Source organism: Aythya marila, assembly GCF_965140915.1.
Source record: "Aythya marila genome assembly, chromosome: 1".
Classification (NCBI taxonomy): Eukaryota; Metazoa; Chordata; class Aves; order Anseriformes; family Anatidae; genus Aythya; species Aythya marila.
Genome location: NC_139042.1, coordinates 119,070,846 through 119,090,827, shown reverse-complemented (window position 1 = coordinate 119,090,827; position 19,982 = coordinate 119,070,846). Strand labels below are relative to the sequence as shown.

Genomic DNA, 19,982 nt, shown 5'->3' with positions numbered 1-19,982 from the left:
TGCTGCAGGGTTTATCTTCACTCATCAGCCTCCTGAGGAGAGCCAATGAACGGAAGGCAGAGCTGTTCAGTCTGTTTCCTCAGCGTTCGCCTAGGCTCTCAGCACAGGAAGCCTCCTGCTCTCAGAGTCAGAAGGAGGAACCTCTCCAGCTTTGAGGAGCCAGGCAGTCAGGAGAGGAGTGGAGAAGGTTGGGGGAAGAGAAAACACTCGCCTTGGCTGCTGAGGATGCGCTGGCAGGCAAGAAATATGCCCCATGACCACAGCTAGGTTGGCGGTGGGACGGATGGAGTGACGGAGCCGCCTGAGCCATGAAAAAAGGAGCTGACATGAAGATTGCTGGAAAGGCTGCGTGTATTTTCGTGCTGCTCACCATCACCAAGCTCACAAGAATAACGGGTGAGTCTAACTGTTCTCTGGGACTGCTCAGCTGTCAGGGTGGAAGAAAGGGAAATGTGCACAGATCTTTTCTCCCCGTAAGGGCTATGTGTCATGTTATGACTTTCTTTAGTTGTTAAAATTTACGGAGCACAATCAAAACATGCTTCCCAAATATCTGCTCCTGCTTTTCTTTTCTCAGTGGTCCCAAGGCTGCCAGTCATTATCCCTGTGACTTCTATACAGGCAATTATTTAGTGACTCGTGGCTATAATGTACCGCTAGTCACAGATAGCCTATTTACTAAGACCACTAAATCCACATCCTCTGAGAAACTGATCCATTTGACCTATTAAAAATATGCCCAGGAAGGCGTTTGTGAACGTGAAGCTTTTGGCCATGAGGTTTCTGCTGAGGAGAGCTGGTAGACACTACGAAACCGGGCAGGGATCTCGTGTCTTTCTTAGGAGCGGTGGAAGATCACTGGTGTGCTGACAGCCAGGAGCAGTTTCTGCAATTTCATTCTGAGGCTAACGGGAACGATTGCTATCAAGCACGGTCAGGGCTTTGGTGCCAAAGATAGTGACATTCCTAACCCCTTCTGACTCTGTCTGTTAGTGTAGTTGGCTTAGTTTTAATATATTCTAGCTATGACAGTTAACGTCTCCTAGGTTTTTTTCATTTGCATTTCTTGAGCTTGCGCTATTTCAGATGCCATGCGGCAGTCCAGGGACTTGCTCATGTAATTAGGGATTTGAGCAGCAGTTCCAGAAACCTAAAATGCCAGATAGGGACATCTCTGAATAACACGTAACGTGCTTATGTCCATTACTATTACGGACAAGTAGAATTAAGCTGCATGGACATGAAATATTTCATTCCACTCAGACAGAAAAGAAGATACTATCCTTAAAGATATTAAAATATACAGATATTTTTTAAGTAAAATGGATACAGTTATTGTCGTCAGTGAGGGAACACCTGCCTGTAGTGCGTTTGTCAGATCAAACGAGATCAAAATGATAACCTCAGTGCCACACTGAAAAAAAAATGAAATCTTCACATACTTTTATTAAACTCTGCATTAGTAGACTCACAACAGACACACTAGAGGTTAAAAACAAACAAACAATCAAAAACCATTCCCTTCCCATGTCCCCATTCTTCCAGTAAAGAAATTATCTCAGAAGAATACCAAGGAACTGTCTCAAGGTAATACACACAGGTTATGGTATCATCAGAGACAGTCTATGCTTTTGAGTACAGCTGCTCAAAAAGTAAAGGAGTATGGACATGTCACAAACTGTTGAAAAAAATGGGGGAGACAAAGGAGAATCCTACGGGCAAAATTTCTTTTTAAAATGGGACTTTGCTGGAAATATATATAAAATATATATATATAAAAATATATATATATAAATATATAAAAAAAATCTAATGCCAAAGAAAGTTCTTTTTCTTCTAGAAGACAATTAGATTTTAACCTCTTGGTGTCTTGAGTCAATGATATTCCCCTTCAAAGAACACACAAAAAAGATGCATTAAAATCTAACTTCATGTTTGAACCTCCCCCCTCCGAAACAAACAGCACACTTTTGATGGGAAGTTCTTAGCTAAGGCTGTTTTTAAACATGTTTCCTTCAATATTATTGTGACGGTTCTCAGCAAGGTGTAGTGACGAGGTTTTTCCCTTAGAGATCACAGGCCAGATGTGTTAAGATGATCTAGTGTGTGTTCTCTATCCAGAGAAGTTTAACATTGTATGAAGTTTGAAGGAACTATGCTCCCCTTCTGAAGACCAGAGCAAGCTACCGTGAATGAAATAAGGTCATGCAAAAACTCTTGTGCATAACCAGGCTTTACATGTGTTAATGTTTTCCTTAACATATCTTTAATATGTTGCCTCATGTGCCTTGGTCAGTTTTTACAGCTGAGGAAGGGGCAGCAACTTCATGATTGTTGTGTCTAGATCCGTCCCCAAGCAGGGCTGGACAGTATGCTATGGAAGCTGCTGGTGCACGATCTGTACTACCAACCCTTCTATAAGAATCCTCATAGGAGGATTTGTTTAACTAAACAAATTATTTATTTGTTTAACTAAACAAATAAGACACCTTGTGGTTGTGTGCATACTCCAAAGGAAAGGGGATAAGGGAGGGCAAGTTTTTCCATAGGAGGTTCATACAATTAAACTCTTTTTATCGGAGTAACATTTGCAATGTTCAGCTGTGTAAGTCCTGGATCTGTAGTACTAGTCTGTGACAACAGATATGACAGTGTGCTTCAGTGGAAGCACAAAGAAATCTGATGTCAATAATGAGATGTGATTCTCTATGTTAGCTCAATTTTACCAAGAGTAAAAAACTGAAAACAATGGCATTGCCTCAGTGCTGAAATTAGAGTGTACAAGGTGAATAACAGTGCATTAAAACTTCAGAGCAACCTGTCTGTAGTACAATTTCACCCAGATACCTAACTTTCTTGAATGCAACTGCTTTCACTTAGCTTCTTCCCTTAAAAACAAACAAACAAACAAACAAACAAAAACTTTTAAATTCTCCTTCACTAGTGTTAGTAGACTAGCGTGTTTTACTGCCTTCTCATTTCCACTGTCTTTGGGTGTTTCAGTGCCCCTGTCTCTGTTGCCTCCTATTCTAGTTTACTCTGCAATCTTGCTCCTGATACAAAAATCATAGGCTAAAAAACAATTCTGATAAATATACGTTTGTCTTGATTTCACTATTGCTCTGCTGCTCCTTTGGTTCTATGTGCTAGAATTATTTTGTCTTCTTTTACACTAAAAACACATTTTACATCACAACAGCCTTTTTTTTTTCTTACACAAACACTTAAAACAGAACTCCGTACTATTAAATTAAGCAAAAAAAATTCTCAGGAGTCATCTAAATTGCCCTAATACAATCTTCAAAGCATGTTCATGTGACATAACATTTTACTTTGATATGGTCCAAGCACGATGTCTAAAGGTGTCTAGTTTCAAAACCCCAGAAACGGAGGAGTTCGGTTTTGCAAGTACACCGCATACTCTGTGACTATAAAGCAGCTTTTCTTTAATTGGTAATGCACTTACAGATGTACATTCTACTTAATACTCGCAGCTGATATATTTTGTACACAGAGGTACAATCTTTCAGAAGAATAAAGCGTAGGGAATCTTCTTACGCTGCCTTATCTTTGTATTGAGTAAGAAAAGGCTAGAAAAAAAATTACAATGCTAAAGCTGAACACTAAGCAAGGTGTGACTGAGATTCTAACTATAGAAAAGTGAAGTCATTAGTGTGTTTTCACAGCAGTCCCTTATCTGCTCTCTGGAAAGTATGAAGAAGAGGGCATACAACCCACCTTTTGCAGTCAATGCTCTATTTTTGTTTGGAATAACAGGAAAATGCCACTTAAGCGTAAATAAACAATTTTTTTGTTGGTCTTCTCATGAGTAAGAGAGTAGAAAGTCAAATTCAGCATGCAGAACAGAGTATGAAACACTCTGTATCTCTTTCTGTAGTGGGAAGTGTCCAGAGGGCCTTTGCAGTTTGTTACACAGGGCATCACAGTGCTACTCTGGAAGAAATACTACCCAAACCCCTTTGGCATACAGCGTAAGCCCCTTCTCCTCTCATCTATTCCAGCTCACATTCTGCAAGGATAAAGATCTACTCACCCTGCACGCAGAGGTTGCTCTAGCAAGTTCAAAGTTAACAGCCAGGGTCATATAAAATACAACAGCTTGTTAAGTCCAGTGATGATTTATTTTCAGTGGAGGGTTTGAGCAAAGGTGTTAATTCTGCAAACTAGATGATTCCAACACATCACTCAAACATTAACTCGGCCAATAGAGCAGCATACCTATCCTTTTTTCTACAAAGCCATGTTTTTTATTGAGATATAGCCCTTTTGCTCAAATACAGCCTCAAGAAAAGACCTCTAAATCACTGCATCAAATCATTTTTGCAGGCATTCTATCATGAAATGCTTCTCAATTTATTGTAATAACTATTTACATTGTTATTACATTTTGAGCTGACGGATTTTAATGATGTCTTCTTCTGTGACATTTCCCTTCTTTATATTAATAATACCATATGCTTTCTGCGTTCAACAAATTTCTTCACACACTCCTGATACAAATGCCAATACCATTATTAAGAATGCTAAACAGAATTCGTACAAAATTTGCCTGCTGAGAAACATCATCAGCAAGCTACCTTCAACCTGACACTTCCTTTCAACTCTGCCTTTTGCTTTCTCTCCTTGATACAGTTTTTACCCATCATACTTCCCTCCAGTTACCCCTCCTTTCTTTGGCTTGATTTATAATTTTTGAGAGGACACTGTATCAAATCTCATCTCCAACTAGGTGAGATTTAGCATCATTCTTTTGCCTACAAAAACAACTGTTTTGAATTACTGCTTGAAAGGACACTGAAGAAAGCTAAAGAGCACGAGAAGATCATAGAAACATTAACAACTAGTATTTGGCAACTGCAAAGGTATATTCCGTCTTGAATGTGAAGACTGAAACCTTGAGTTCTTTATGAAGTTCTGCCAGTGTGCTCAGCTCTCTGCAACATATGAAGTCACTTCCTGATATTAAAGTTTGAAATCTAGAAGAATTCCAGCCATGCTGCAAACAATTCATATTGAAAAACTAGAGTTTATAGTGAAAAAGTGTCATTTTCTGGCTGTGTTTTAAATTTGCCATTTGAGTTTGGATGAGACAGCAGAAAAGAGACTGACACTGCAAAGGACACTAATGGTGGCAGAACAGAAACGGGTTACAAGGAGAACAAAAGAAGAATTTGGATGTGAGAAAGAATGGAATTTCTGAAGATGGGAAAAAGGCCTAAATAAAATGAAATGGGAATAGAATACATTATCAAGGGATAATGACAAATACGGATAAAAGAGTATTAGAGGGAAACTAACAATAAAGCTGTAAGTCTCTTATTGTGTCCAATGCTGCCCTTTTAAAGATGCGTTGTCACTGAAAAAGCTGTGATTGCAGCTTCAAGAGTCTGAGTCACATCAACTCAGGGCAGCTGGTTCATGTATTTCTGTCACGAAACTCACAGCACTCAAACTACTTACTACTCATCCAGTGCGCAGGGCAGATTTTCAGCCTGTACTCCGTCCTTTGCTGTTGTGGCTACATTTCCAGAGTCACAAACCTGCCACATAAAAAACTCTGACAGTACTTCAGCAATTTCTACCCTAGTACAAAGCCCTTCTGTTTGTTTCTCTCTCTCCTCATTCCAGACAAGCCTTGCTAAGTGGTCACAGGCACTCTGGTGGTAGAAGGAGAATGCAGAGCTCAGCCTATTGTATCTGGCCTCTTCCAAGCATCCGGTACTGCCTTTTCGATCATAACTTGCTCTGACTCATATAATATGTTAATTCCAAGATACAGTTAGTCATTTACTTGTGGTATAATCACTGTTTCAGTTCATTATACCTCTAAGTTTAAACTGCGGGGGCGGGGAGGGGGGGATGCACCAAAATGCTACTGTAGATTGTTACTGTAAGAAATAAAGACACGAGAGAATTACGTCTGAGAAAGTAAAGAAGTCTCTTTACAGTGTGAAAAAACTCTTTAACAGCTGAATTTCTAAAGAGGCTGTCATGGAACTTGAGTCATTCTGGGGGTAAGAAAAGGTTTTACTGTGGGTTAAAATCTGCTATAAAGAATAACAGAGGCTGGAAATCTTTCCTACTTGAAAGGAATCAAAAGCACTTTCAAGCTGTGTAGCTGTCTGATTTTTCAGTGATTCCCCTGAAAAATTTAGTGGTTTCACAATCAAATTTTCCTGTTTTTGAAATACGTCTTTCTCCTATTACTGTGTGAAAAACTCTGAGAAACAGGAGAGATGACTAAGTGACACTGTAAAGGAACTGGTGTAACTAGTTATCCACGAGAGCTGTCAAACACACTACAGAAACCATGTTAGAAAAACAGGGCAATTTTTCCCCAAATCTTTTTTCAATTACAGTAATCTTAGCGTGACAACAGTAACCAGAACATTTCTGAAACACAAATACGAGCTCCTGGGCTGAGTATGTTTTTTCCTGAGTGAGGATACATCCACTTTCAAAGATGAAGCTGGAATCTGTCAGTGCATTGGGAAGTGCACTCAATGCACTAGAACAGAGCTTGAGAACCCCCTCAAACATCTCTTAAAATCTTCTTCAGCAGTCAAGGGAAGACACTGAAGGATGGATGACATAACGTTACTTGTATTTTAATTAGGTTAACTTCAGAGGCTGGAGTCAAATTAGAAGACTTCGATCCAAAGGCCTCCAACCCTACCTACTCATAACCTGTCACAGGAGTCCCCAAAGATAAATCAGCTTACACTGACTGAATTTATGTCAATAACCCAAATAGATTGGTTCAGCTTGGAGCTGTACAGAGCTCCCTGAAGCTGACTTGTCTATTTTCTACATCGGCATGACTGACAGCTTGTTCTCCTGGGCTCTGCACTTTCTGACAAACAGAATAAATGATTGCCATTTTCCATTGTTCACTCATTTGTGAAGATTAAGACTGAAAATGAGAAGTTATTTACAACAAATGTGTAGATATATGATTCTTCATATCATCTCTCCTGGGTAGAACTCAATATTTAGCAGGGCTGACCTTTGATTATCATCATTCACTTATCACTGCACTGAGATGAGCTTGATAGGTCACACCTCTTCAATTTTCTTATTCTCTGCAGACCCACAGAGAGCGAGGCCTTTGCTGCGTTGGTTATCCCCTTTTTAATTTGCAGCATGCTGTTAGTTCAGCTCAGCTCAGCTCTAACATGGGATTTCACCTTTAGAAAAGAAGCCGTACAATGTACTGGGTTGTTTCCAAGCTATCATTCAAATAGATAAATGCTGACGTGTGTGGCATATATGCCCTGATTCTACGGGTCTTGAAGTAATCAGCCATCACAGAGGAAACTTTAGCAACTGACCTTCAGCCATTTTACAGAATGAAAGCACCATTCTAGAAAACACTGGTGCAGTGACTAGTCTGACTTTTAACACTTGCAGCATTGAACATTTCCTCTTTAGGAGTGGAATAGTTTTGCTTGTTTAGTTTGCTTGCACAGCAGACACAAGCCCTTTATGCTTAGTTAAATTCCTGGAGGAAAGGGGAGATGGTGTCCTCCCACAGAGCTGCTGAGCTCTACCTACAAGTGCAGGCTGGGGCAGGCAGCAGAAAGGCAAAGAAAGCAGACTGGGGAACAGACTCTTGCAAAAGGTTTGGTTGGAACAGATCCACAAGAAGTCATAGATGTGATGGTAAAAGGGGAAAAGGAAGGGTCATGTGGAGTCTCTACGTGGCCTGAGAAGCCACTGAAAGCTGGTGGACTAGAGAAGAGGACTAGGGGAAAGAAGGCATTTTGTAAAGGCATGGAGAACAGGAAAGATTTCTTTTCAGGCCTTTTCTTTGAATGAGTATAGCCAGCAATTATGAGTTACCTAAAGAGCTATCACTTCCTAGTGTATTGGTTAATGTTCAAATGAAGCATACATTTAGAGATTAGAAGGGTTTTGAAATACTTACTAGAAGGAAAAGGTATGGCATGTCCAACTTCAGTCCTTGGCTAAATTGAGGTGATTCTGTGAGGTCCTATCAACATTTCCAAACTAAAGTAAAGCTATGGCTGACTAGGAAGAATAGGATAGGGGTGAGGATAATTTCCGTTTAAAGAACTGCCTTTGTGCTGGCTGATCCCCAGCTATTTGTGGACTCATTCCTGAGCACAAACATTTTGGTCTATCTTTAAATAAAACTAACTCTGTGGTAAAAAATAGCAAGTCCTGACATCTCATTAGACTGACTTAGCTTGAAATAGAAAGAAAGACAAATCCTGTTTTTATCAGAAACTGTTACAAAAATGGCTGTTCTTTATAAGCTCCTGTTCGGTAGATTTTTAACAAGTCTTACCCATGCCCAGTCTTAATTTGCTTGTAAGCTACGATATTTTAGGTCACCCAGTTCAAAATCTTAAATTATCTGAACTTGGTACTACACTCTCGGTTTTAGAAAGCAGAGCTCCATTTTTGCATATGCTTTCTTGAGAGATTGCAAATATGCCGGACTATTTCTGCATCAGGTGATAATGTGAATGGGAGCACTGTACCCATCCACACAGCTGACAAGCAGGGATAATGAGCTTGGGTTGGAAGGGACCTTAACGACCATCCAGTTCCAAACCCCTGCCATGGGCAGGGATGCCACCCACTAGATCAGGTTGCCCAAAGCCCCATCCAGGCTGGCCTTGAGCACCTTCAAGGATGGGGCATCCACAGCTTCTCTGGGCAACCTGTGCCAGTGCCTCACCACCCTCTGAGTGAAGAATTTCACCTCTAATCTAAATCTCCCCTAACCTCTAATCTAAATCTCTCCTCTTTTACTTTAAAACCATCCATCCTTGTCCCATCATTATCTCCCTGAGTAAAAAGTTGCTCTCTGTCTTTTTGATAACCCCCCTTTGAGTACTGAAAGGCTGCCATGAGGTCTCCCCAGAGCTTTCTCCTCAGGCTGAACATTCCCAGCTCTCTCAGCCATTCTTCATAGAAGAGGTGCTCCAGCCCTCTGATCATCTTTGTGGCCTTCCTCTGGACCTGCTCTACCAGACACACATCTTTCTTGTGCTGGGGGCTTCAGACCTGGATGCAGTACTCCAGGTGGAGCCTCACAAGGGCAGAGCAGAGGGGGACAATGCTGGCCACCCCTCTGTTGATACAGCCCAGGATGTAGTTGGCCTTTGGGGCTTCAAGCATGTATTGCTGCCTCGTGTCGAGCTTTTCATCCACCAGAATGCCCAAGTCCCTCACCTCAGGGCTGCTCTCAATGAGTTCTTCTCCCAGTCTACACTCATGTCTAGGACTGCCCCAACCCCATTGCAGCACCTTGCACTTGCACATTTTGAACTTCATTAGGTTCACTGGAGTCCATTTATCTAGTTTGTCCAGGTCCCTTTGGGTGGCATCCCTTCATTCTGCTGTATTAACTGCACCACTCAGCTCAGTGTTGTCTGCAAACTTGCTGAGGGTGCACTCGATCCCAGTGCCTATGTCACTGATAAAGATATTAAACAGTACCAGTCCCAAGACAGACCCCTGAGGGACACCACTCATCACTGGCCTCCACCTGGATATAGAGCCATTGACCACAATACTCTGGCTGCAGCCATCCGGCCAACTCCTTATCCACAGGATCGTCCACCCTTCAGATCCATATCTCTCCAATTTAAAGATGAGGACGGCATGTGGGACCATGTCAAAGGCCTTACAGAATTCCAGGTAGATGACATTGGTCGGTCTTCCCTTGTCGACTGATGCAGACACTCCATCATAGAAGGACACTGGATTGGTCAGGCACAATTTGCCCTTGGTGAAGCTGTGCTGGCTGTCTCAGATCACCTCCTTGTCCTGCATGTGCCTTGATATTGCTTCCAGCAGGACCTGTTACATGATGTTCCCAGGCACAGAGGTGATGATCACCGATCTGTAGTTCTCTGGGTCTTCCTTCCCACCCTTTTTAAGAATGGGAGTGATGTTTCCCTTTTTCCATCCACTGGGGACTTTGCCTGACTGCCTGGACTTTCCAAATATGATGGAGAGTGGCTTGGCAACTCCATCAGCCAGTTCCCTCAGGACCCTGGGATGCATGTCATTGGGTCCCACAGGCTTGTACCTCTACAGTTTCATCAGGTGGGGTGGTCTCCAACCTGCTTTTCCCTTACAGTGGGAAAATTTGCTCCCTCAGCCCCCACCTAGAGGTTTGGGGAAATGAGAGATGTAGGCAGCCTGACTGGCAATGAAGATTGAGGCAAAGAAGTTGTTGGGTACCTCATCATTTTCTATGTCTTTCATTACCAGTTCTCCTTTCTTGTTTATCAGAGGGGGAACTCTCTCCTTGGCCTTTCTTTCCTGACCAATGTATCTGTAGAATCCCTTCTTGTTCTTTGCAGCCCTTGCCAAGCTCAGTTCCATCTGTGCCTTGGCTTTTCTGATCCCATCCCTGCACATCCAGGCAGCATCCCTGTGCTCTTTCCAGCCCACATGTCCCTGCTTCCACTGCCTGTGTATTTCCTTCTTACAGCTCAGTTTGACCAGCAGGTCCTTGCTCAGCCATGCTGGTTTCCTGCCTTCCCTGCTTGATTTCTTATACATGGGGATGGAGACCTGCTGTACCCTAAGAAAAGCATCTTTAAAGAGTTGCCAGCTCTGATCAGCTCCTCTGACCCTAAGGACAGTATCCCATGGGGTCTCATCTGCTAGGTCTTTAAACAGATGGATATTCACTCTTCAAAAATTCAGCGTCCCCTCTTTTTAATTTGCCAGGTTCATATCCCTCAAGATCACAAACTCAACAAGGGTGCTGTCACTGCAGCCCAGACTGCCTTTGATCTTAACCTCTTTAATGAGTTCAAATGAGTTGAAAGACATTTAAAATGATATTGCTCTAAGACATAAATAAAAGCTTACAACATTAAACAGGCACAAGACTGTCACTTGTCGTCACTATTTGCAAACATTAGTTTAAAAAAAAACAAACACCAGCCCCAACACAAAGTCTGTCTGAAGGCTTAGGTTTGCTTAGTTATTTTTAGATGAGGTCAGCCATCCTGATGGTATGACTTGGAGCTCTGAGGCACTTGGCAGTGCTAAACTGGCAGAGGAAACAATTTGTTTGCCAGTTTTTGGAGACGTTCATAGAACTCCCATCCAGAACTCATCATGAGACAAAAGGCTTCTTTCAGTTCCTCTCCTGGTAAAATCATCTGAGTTTAAAACATGCATCTCACATTTTCTTGCAATGTCATATAGAAAAAAAAAAAAAAAGTCATTTAAATACAGTGCAACCATGTATCACAGAATACTGTTGACAATTGAATTAAGAAAACAAGCATTTGTGAGGCTGGTGGATTTGTGTATCAGAAGATAATGTAAATAACTAGCACTTTTCATCTTCAGCAATGCTTGCAAACACTAACCAATGAATGCTGGCAGTAATGAGCAGCAGAAAGCTAAGTATTATTTCCTTTCTTTAATAAAAATGGGAAGTGAATGGTTTCAGTGATATACTATCCCCACATATTTGTCCTCTTCTAGCAGAAAACAAACAAATAAACAAAACCAACAAATTATCAGAATTACACTCTGATTTACATGTTGTACAGCTGGAGTAACTAAGATTTTACAGCACTATACTGTGTACTGTACTATGGGGCAATATTGCAGCTACATTTCCTACCAGAATGCAGGAGCTAGGTCTAGATTTGGAAAGGTCTTCACCTGCATGATACTTAATCCTCAAAATGAAAAAGCAAAAACCTTTAAGGGAATCTGTAAGTAGCTAAAATGCAGTGAACTGTGTTAATTTTGCATGTTAGAAAACATTTCCCGAGAACTTAGTTAAACAGTAGGAAAAGTGGTCGGGCTGGAATGGTTCGTTCACATGGGCTCCAAACACAGAGGATTTGGATGCTGACCTGCTAAACCCAGTGTGCAAGAGCAGGATATCATCCTCCAGGATCTGTTTTATCCACTAAGACCCAGAGCGAAACGTTGATAGTTTTAAGAGGGTAGTCTGTAATACACTACCAGCTCCACAATAAACAGCTGTAATACCAGATGAAGGACAACATGGGATGAGCAAAGACAGGGCCTCCCTCTGGAGTGTAACAGAGCTGACATTTCCCTCCGAAGCACAGGCCAGAACTCCAAGGCTGTGATTGACATCCTTGGGCACCTTTTCACACATCCTTCTCCTTCTTTGTCTCCTCCAGGAAACAGAATGGCAGCACAAGCGGGTCACAGCGCTGTGATGACCTGCTCTCACAGAACAAGAGCAACTATGGTGACGTGGAAAATAAGCCCCAAGATAGGAGGCCCTTGCACCTTGGGATTCAGGGCTGATCAGAACCTGGTGAACAGAACAAACTGCAGTGACAGCGTGAAAAGTGAATTCAAACCAGAACAGTTTTATGCCCTTGAGATACAGCAAGTGGGAATGGCTGATGAAGGAAATTACAGCTGCGAACTGGTAAATCAGGAAGGGAATTTCCACGAGATGTACCAGCTGACCGTGCTAGGTAAGGGACTCCTTCCTCATTTCTCTCTTCTCCAAAGGACCACCTCCAGCCCCAGACAGACAAAGCTCCTTGTGGTGGTTTTACCGTGCTGGGCAGCTAAACCCCACAACCACTCTCTCACTCCCCCTCCTTTAGATGAGGAGGGGGAGAAGTAAAGCAAAGAACAACTCACGGGTTGAGATAAGGATAATTTAATTAAAGGGAAATAATTATAATAATTAAATAAAGACTACCATGAACTAAACAATTTAACTAAGGGGAAATAAAAGGGAAAGGGGAAAAAAGGGAGGAAAACAAACAAACAAAATAAATGAAAGCTATATGGAAGTGCAGAGGAAAGAAATTACTCTCTACTTCCCACAAATGAGCGATGATTGACCACGTCCTTGAAGCAAGGCCTCAACGCATGCAGCCGGTGTTCGAGAGGAGGACCGACGTCTTCTCAACGAGAGCCCACCCCTCCCCTCTTCTTCCTGTTTCCACCTTTTATTGCTGAGTGTGACACCACATGGTATGGAATATCCCTTTGATTGGTTTAGGTCAGCTGCCCTAGTGATGTTTCTCTCCTCACTTTTTTGCCCACCCCCTAGGAGGGTTAGAGAAAGGCCCAATGCTGTGCCACTGCTGCTCAGCAGTAGACACAACACTGGTGTGATAACACTGCTGTTCCAGCTACAAGTACAGAGTACGGCACTGTATGGGCTGCTGCCGGGAAAGTTAACATTCCAGCCAGACCCAGTACACTCCTCTCCTCCCGCACAGGAAGAAGCGTGCACTGAGAAGAGGAGCTTTCTCAGTGGCACAAATGGTCACGCAGTCATTTAGTAGCTCTGTTTCTTCCCTCTCCTCATTTGCCAGAACTCCCTTCTGCTGCCCCTTTCTCCCCCACAGAGTTACAAGTGATGGGTGTGAAGCAATCCCCAGTACACTACAGGAGTCTGCATGTGCATCTTGTTTTCCTGTAGTCACTCACTAACACGCTACTTTAATATGACAAAAACACAGCAGGGCAACACTTCCAAGTACTGAGCTATTCGATCAAACACGGGATGTTGTTACAGCCCCAACTCCTGCTAGCCTGGCATTCAAATCCATTTTAAGCCACATGCATAAAGGCTGGTCAGGACAAAAGTCTGATTCAGCCCTGTATTCTGGGCAATTCCCCACCTCCACCTCCTGAGGCCCTCCATGCCTCCTCTAATGGTACATGGCTGTGGTAACTCACCTCAGTGTGGGAGAGGTGTCCAAAATGAGAAAAAAAAGAAAAAAAAAAAAACTTTGTCCTTGTCACTTTGGCACACATTGCTGTGACGGGATGGCACCTCCAACCTGACTCTCCTCTTCTCATGATGTTCCTTTTGGGTAAAGAATAAGAACAGCCTCTGCCAACTGCAGCAACCCACACGTCTCCCCTTCCTGATGTTTTGCAGTGCCCCCAAGGCTGTCCCTGTACTGCGAGAACCACAGCAACCCCGTGTGCGAGGCAGCGGCGGGGAGGCCGGCTGCTGAGATCTCATGGGTCCCAGAGAACAGCTCCACGACTGAAATAGACAGCCATGACAACGGGACAGTGACCGTGCTCAGCAGGTTCACAGCACACAGCACCAACAGGAAGACTGTAACCTGCAAGGTGTACCACGCAACTCTGAATGAGACCATGTCCACATACTGCTCCTCACGTAAGCTCCCCCTTGTGTGTTCAGCATTCAAAATCCTGCCTAGCCCTCTGTTCACACTCTTGCTCTTTCTAGGAAGAATAATCCATGAAAATTATAGAAACCTTCAGTGAAATCCTATATAGACAAGAGTATCGTGCCCTACCACATGTGCCAAGAAACATCACCAGCTCGTTCATGTTCCAGACACTATTTCCAAATGGTTTCTTCCCTAAAAGGGAAGTACATTACTGTGGTAGTATTCTTTTGGTAGTGGGAAAGTTGCAGTAAGCAGCCTCAAAGCAGTCCTGATCTTATTGTTAACCACATGGAAGCAGAACATCAACAAAATTTGTTGAGATGCAACAGTAAGATCTCCTGCTTAGATTGTGGTAAGAGAAAGAGAACCATCTCTTGTGTGGCTAGCAGGAACAAACCACTTAATTCTCAGTAGGGAATGTCTGACACTGTATGGCATTTGGTTTCTTCTTTTTGGTTTGGATTTTTCTTCTTGAAGAACTACACATGAATTGTAATACTAGTATAAGCTGTGTCCTTGCAAGGGGCTCAGCTGTGACTTAGTGAATAAATGTCATGGGTATCCACTGTGGGATTTGAGGGATCTGTTTTTTTCTCTGACACAGACTATATTTGCATTTCTCAGACTGGTTTCATTATTGACTTTCCCTTCTGCCGAAAGGATTTATATTTATTTTACAAGCATGTTGAAAATGTATATACTAAAGCAACTTTAAACTTATATTGAAATAATAAAGGAAGGTAGCAGTGAGAAGACATAATTAAGACTGTGCTTTGTCTTTAGCACAGAGTGACCTTATCCTGTATATAACCATCGCTCTTGGTTTCCTGATCATTATCACCTTCATGGCTGTCATTTACTATTTTAAGCTCCATGGTTGCAGGTATGTACAACAGAGTGCTAAGGAAAACTTGTCTTGTGCCAGCAGAAATCTTTAAGTACTATTTGTGTCTTGAAATCATGATTCTGTCGGTCTGTGCTGCTATGAGTAACTGAGTTGACTACATCAAATATTTGTACTTTATACTGCAGACACTGTGCGTTGCACACATCTTTACTGAATAATGCCCCAAGTAAAATATAGATGGTCAGAAATTGGCAGGGAATCCTCAATGCATTGTCTGCTACACTGAATGGGAGCTCTTCATTCTGACAGGAAAGCAGCAGAGCAAATCTGTTCTTCAGGTACTGTGAGAGCCTGTCAGTGTCTCTCTTGGTCAGACCAGGGGAACGGTTCTCTGCCTAAGAAGGTCCTTCAAGTGTCAGAGCATTGGCCAGTGCTATCCTGCCATGCCACTGGAAGAGACAGCAGATTTTGTCTCTGTTTATGAAGAAGCTCCCTGGGTGAAACTGGACTCTAGCCCCTTTTGGCTTTGCCGTGGAAAAGAAAGCAGTTCCAAAAAAATAAAAAAAAATAAAAATCATTTGTGTAGAGAAAGGCTGAATTAGCATCTGTACTGAACACCTCAGATGTGTTCTGTCCCTCCCCTATTCCAAAACTGTTGTTCTTCCCAACCTTCTCCCTCAAAGATGAACAATTAGTTCAATACAATTTCAGCAAGGGGGAGTTGAACAACCTTCCAGAGGATTTTGATTTTAACCTGCTTCCACTCTGCACTTAAGCTCCCCAAAACATCAGAAGACACCCGTAAAGAAAGCCAGGGTGCTTCAGGATCAAAAGTCACGGACAGAAAGACATTGGAAGATTTTTAGGCTTTGCTCTTGATAACAAGAAAGAAAAATATTTCATAGGCTTGTGATTAAAGAAGCTCAAAAGACCCCTCAGCAAATTCTAGTATGGAGGAAGAAATTTGCTTTAATGCTTATTTTCTTTTTTACAGACTCTGTCACAAAACCAAACCTCCCGATACTTCTCTTACACATTCGTTAGAGGTAAGGAGAACGATGCAGATTAGACCATAACTAAATCAGGGATCTTGGATCAAGAAAACATGGTCAATAAGAGAAACCATTAGATTTTTACTCTTTACTTTCGGCAGGTGCTACTCTGTCTTATATGTTTGTCCTTAGCTTTATCTCAGTACAAAACAGAGACTATCATTACCATAATCTTGACTTGGAGCAAACATTAGAGGCATTTTCCAACAGCAAAGATTTCAGTAACTGCCATGCTTTATCTTTGTAAGGAGCAAGTCCCACCACATCCCTCTGCTCATATTAGATACACTGTCCACAACTGCTGTACAGTGCTCAGTAAGAGAGACAATCTTATGGGTTGGGGAATATTAAGAAAACTATTAGGAAACAAAAGCATTAAACGACAAAATTAACAAATCTAGAAAGAGAAAAAAAAATCTCTCCCAATGTTCAGAATGATAATGTGCAAATTCTGAAGGCCAGTCTTTATTTTGTGTGGTCAAAATGCAAAAAGAGCCAACTGTACTCAAGACAAAGCATTTCATAAAACAATGGAAGGAGCTCTTATGTCCAACATGGGAGATATTCTTGAATTCCCTGTGGTGTTACATGCTTCCCATGTAGCTGAGAAATTCACTCATCAGCTCTGTATCTCTGTTCTCTTCTACCAAATAAAAATAACAGCATTTCCGTGTAGGGAAGCTGAGACATTTATGTTGTGAAACATCTACATTGTGCATATCCGTGTACCTGCAGCACATAATAGGCTCAAATTCTGTCACCAACTTAAAAAGGAGCTTCAGTTTCTATTTCTGAAATGACTTAGTCACTTCTAGTTATTTTACTTCTTCCTCTTCTGCTTCCCTACCTCTGAATTATTGCTGACAGTTGCGTTAATGTAAACTAACTGGTTAAGTGCCAGTGTTCTTGCTGGCACATCACAAAACTTTCATTAGAATATCTTTAGACTGAAATTGTAGACTGATGGAGGAATCACTCCTGGTCAAGACCCTAGTATGTGATTTGCTTTCTAGAGAAAGAGATCCTAATACTAAATTTTCTAGGTGAAAATAAGTGAGTGAGAAGGGAAAGAGATGGAAGAGGAAAAGAGCGCACAAATCAATACTTTAGTGTTATCCATCAAGTCTTTGAAAGAAATAGCAATACAGCTTCTTTGGTAGAAAAAGCAACAGATGATGTTTTGTTTTGTTTTATTTTGTTTTGATTTGGTTTGATTTGGTTTGGTTGGTTGGTTGTGTGTGCATTGTTTTGTTTTTTGTTTTTGTGGGTCCAAGAAGAATAAAAACTGGTGCATTATTTCCCAGTTACATTCTTCAGTCCAGATGAAAGGCTTGCAAAATCTTGCCAAATTAACCTACTTCCTGTATTCACACTTTTTGGTTTTGTTTTGCTAGGATGACACAACGGAGGTGGAACCTTATACTACTTATGTGCAGAAGGAAAATACAATTTACAACTCAGTGTCAGATCTGACAGGGGGGCAGAATCTTCCATGTGGACTGTCAACAGCAAAATGAGTGATTCAACAACACTGGAAAAGGGAAGAGACACTTTACAAAAGACTGGTCATAGAAAGAAAATTCTGAGAGGATTTCTTCAGATTCAGGGGCAACATAGCTCACTAGGTCTCTTTGAAGACCTATGCTTATTGATGAGTCTGCACAGTTCTTTCTTCCCATTTTGCCTTTTTCCTTGGGAAAGCAAACAGGTTTCCTGTTTTTCCTTGGGGAACTTTGACTGACATCAAGCTATAGATTTTCCCGGAAAAAAAAAAAAAATGTTGTCATCAGTCTTCCCTTTGCTATTCTTCAATTGGAGATACTAGTTTTGTCAGTCACTTGTAGGCATTACTTTGACACATTTGACACTATCTTGCACAGACTTGGGAGATGGGAAGAGTGTTTAAGCTAAAATGAAATGCTCTCCAGGCAACAGACACTTTGTTCTAATTTACAAATGACTCATATAAGGGCTTTGAGTATGGATAATCACAGAAAAGTTTTAACTGGCAAAAAGTATCTGTAGGGAAGACCTTTCATCTCCCAGTTCAGAAAATTGAAATGAGTGATGAATTTATAAGTTCATCCACTATAAAAGAGACATCACTAGTATGTTGAATTCACTTGTTAGGTTTCTATTCAGTATTTCCACTAAACATGTTCATTAGGTAAGTCAGATTATTGTTATGATTACTTTTCCCTAAGATTCTCTGAAGGCAGAGTATTCCTCTCTTTCTTAAGAGTATTGGCATTAAGATATGGTAAAAAATCATGTTATTCAAATCTGGTAAGCTATTTTTAACAGAAACTAACAGCAAATATTTCACAACAAAACAAGTTCAAATGTATCACCTACAGCTGTGCAATATTGTACAAAAAGGATAACATTCCTGCTACCTGTTGTCATATTTATTTTTACTATCACAACTGAAGATATTTTCATGAATATGTCTAGATCTTTTATTGATATTTTTAAATGTACTTGCAAGCTCACTTTGTTGTATGTAAATTAGCTTGTATATCTTAATGTGTCTCATGTTAAGGTGACTTCTCATCTTCCCAAAATATTCTTTGGGAATAAGTCAAATAAATTGTTCTCTATATACTAGTGTTTCTCAAACGTTTTGAATTGATGCCTTACTACCTAAATTATGAACTGGCTTTACAGTAATAATAAAGAGATCCATCTGTAAACTTCTGTTTACTGCCTCTTATTTCACTATTTTAAAATACCGACTGAGTACCTGACCTGATGGTAGGATCAGAAGAACTGGATTTTTCCTTTAGACCATAGAAATCTCTTTGCCACCCATTGCTAGAGCTCTCTTTTGAGATAGCCTCCTGAGAGCTATGACCTAGTGCTTGCAAAACAGATTTTTTTATTTGATTGATGTTCCTTGAATGCATTGCTCATGTAAACTGATATAAATGGTTATTGAGTCTCACTCTACCAGATATGAAACAGACACTTTTATCCAAGAGTTCTCTGCATGCAAGTATTGCTTTTCTCCATTTCTGCATGTCATTTTGAAATGGAAGGGATCAAAGCTCAAAAACATATTTAGGGCACTGCATATAAATCAGCTACATAGGTACATATGGAATATATTAAATTTATAGGAGTACACTACTTGCTAACCTGCTGCCTAGCTGCAGGGTTTTGAGTTCCTTCACAGGTCCATTACACTGGACTAAACATGTTTGATTCAGACCTAGATTTTGCTAAGTTGCTAACTGATTTTTTTATTTTTTATTTTTTTTGTCCTCTACTTTGTTCCACAGTCAGGTCTGCTACTGCACAGTTTGAGGAATGAGTCACGTAGGCTGTTGCTGGTGGCATGCATGTCTCCTAACCTGAAGCCCAATGCTACCAAGTGGCTAGAAGGCCCAATCAGCCAGCACAGCAACTAATTCTGCAATTTCATGTAGGTAGGAAGGCCACAGTTTCTGCAGCTAGGTGATTAGCAAAGGTATTAGCAAAGGTATTAGCAAAGGTATATTTCTCTATCAAGGTATGTGCTACTTCTCTTTTCAATGTGCTGCTACTGTTCTGCGGTCATTCTCCATGTGAAAGTGCTGTGTTGGCTGTCTGTTAGTGGTCAGGTAAGCCTGCCCTCTAAACTCCTCAGCATGTTGCAGAGTAATAGGAAGAAAGTCAGCAGCTTTTCAGCTGCTCCAATGAACAAATATATTGGTTTGGGCACATTTGATCAGTATATTTTATTTAATCTCTAGCTGCAACATTTGCTTTTGCTCAATTTCAACTCTCACCTTCACTGCTGTATTTTATCTTCACACGTCCACTCCAGTCTCTTGACAGTTTACAACTGCCATTCCTGCTCTAATCAGGCAGCTAATAATCATGGTTCTTATGAATATACAGAACCCTGAGCACTGA

The 19,982-nt window shown here is 41.3% G+C and overlaps 1 protein-coding gene across 1 annotated transcript; it reads left to right on the top strand.

The window, feature by feature from the left end:
* Positions 1-142: 142 nt before the first annotated feature.
* LOC309885685 (cell surface glycoprotein CD200 receptor 1-A-like) lies at positions 143-18,745 on the top strand. Its single transcript, XM_082775907.1, has 6 exons — positions 143-396; positions 12,186-12,491; positions 13,922-14,170; positions 14,970-15,069; positions 16,028-16,079; positions 17,480-18,745. Exons 1-6 carry the CDS (start codon positions 309-311, stop codon positions 17,600-17,602), a joined length of 918 nt encoding a protein of 305 aa, XP_082632033.1. The 5' UTR covers positions 143-308; the 3' UTR covers positions 17,603-18,745.
* The last annotated feature ends 1,237 nt before the right edge of the window (positions 18,746-19,982 follow it).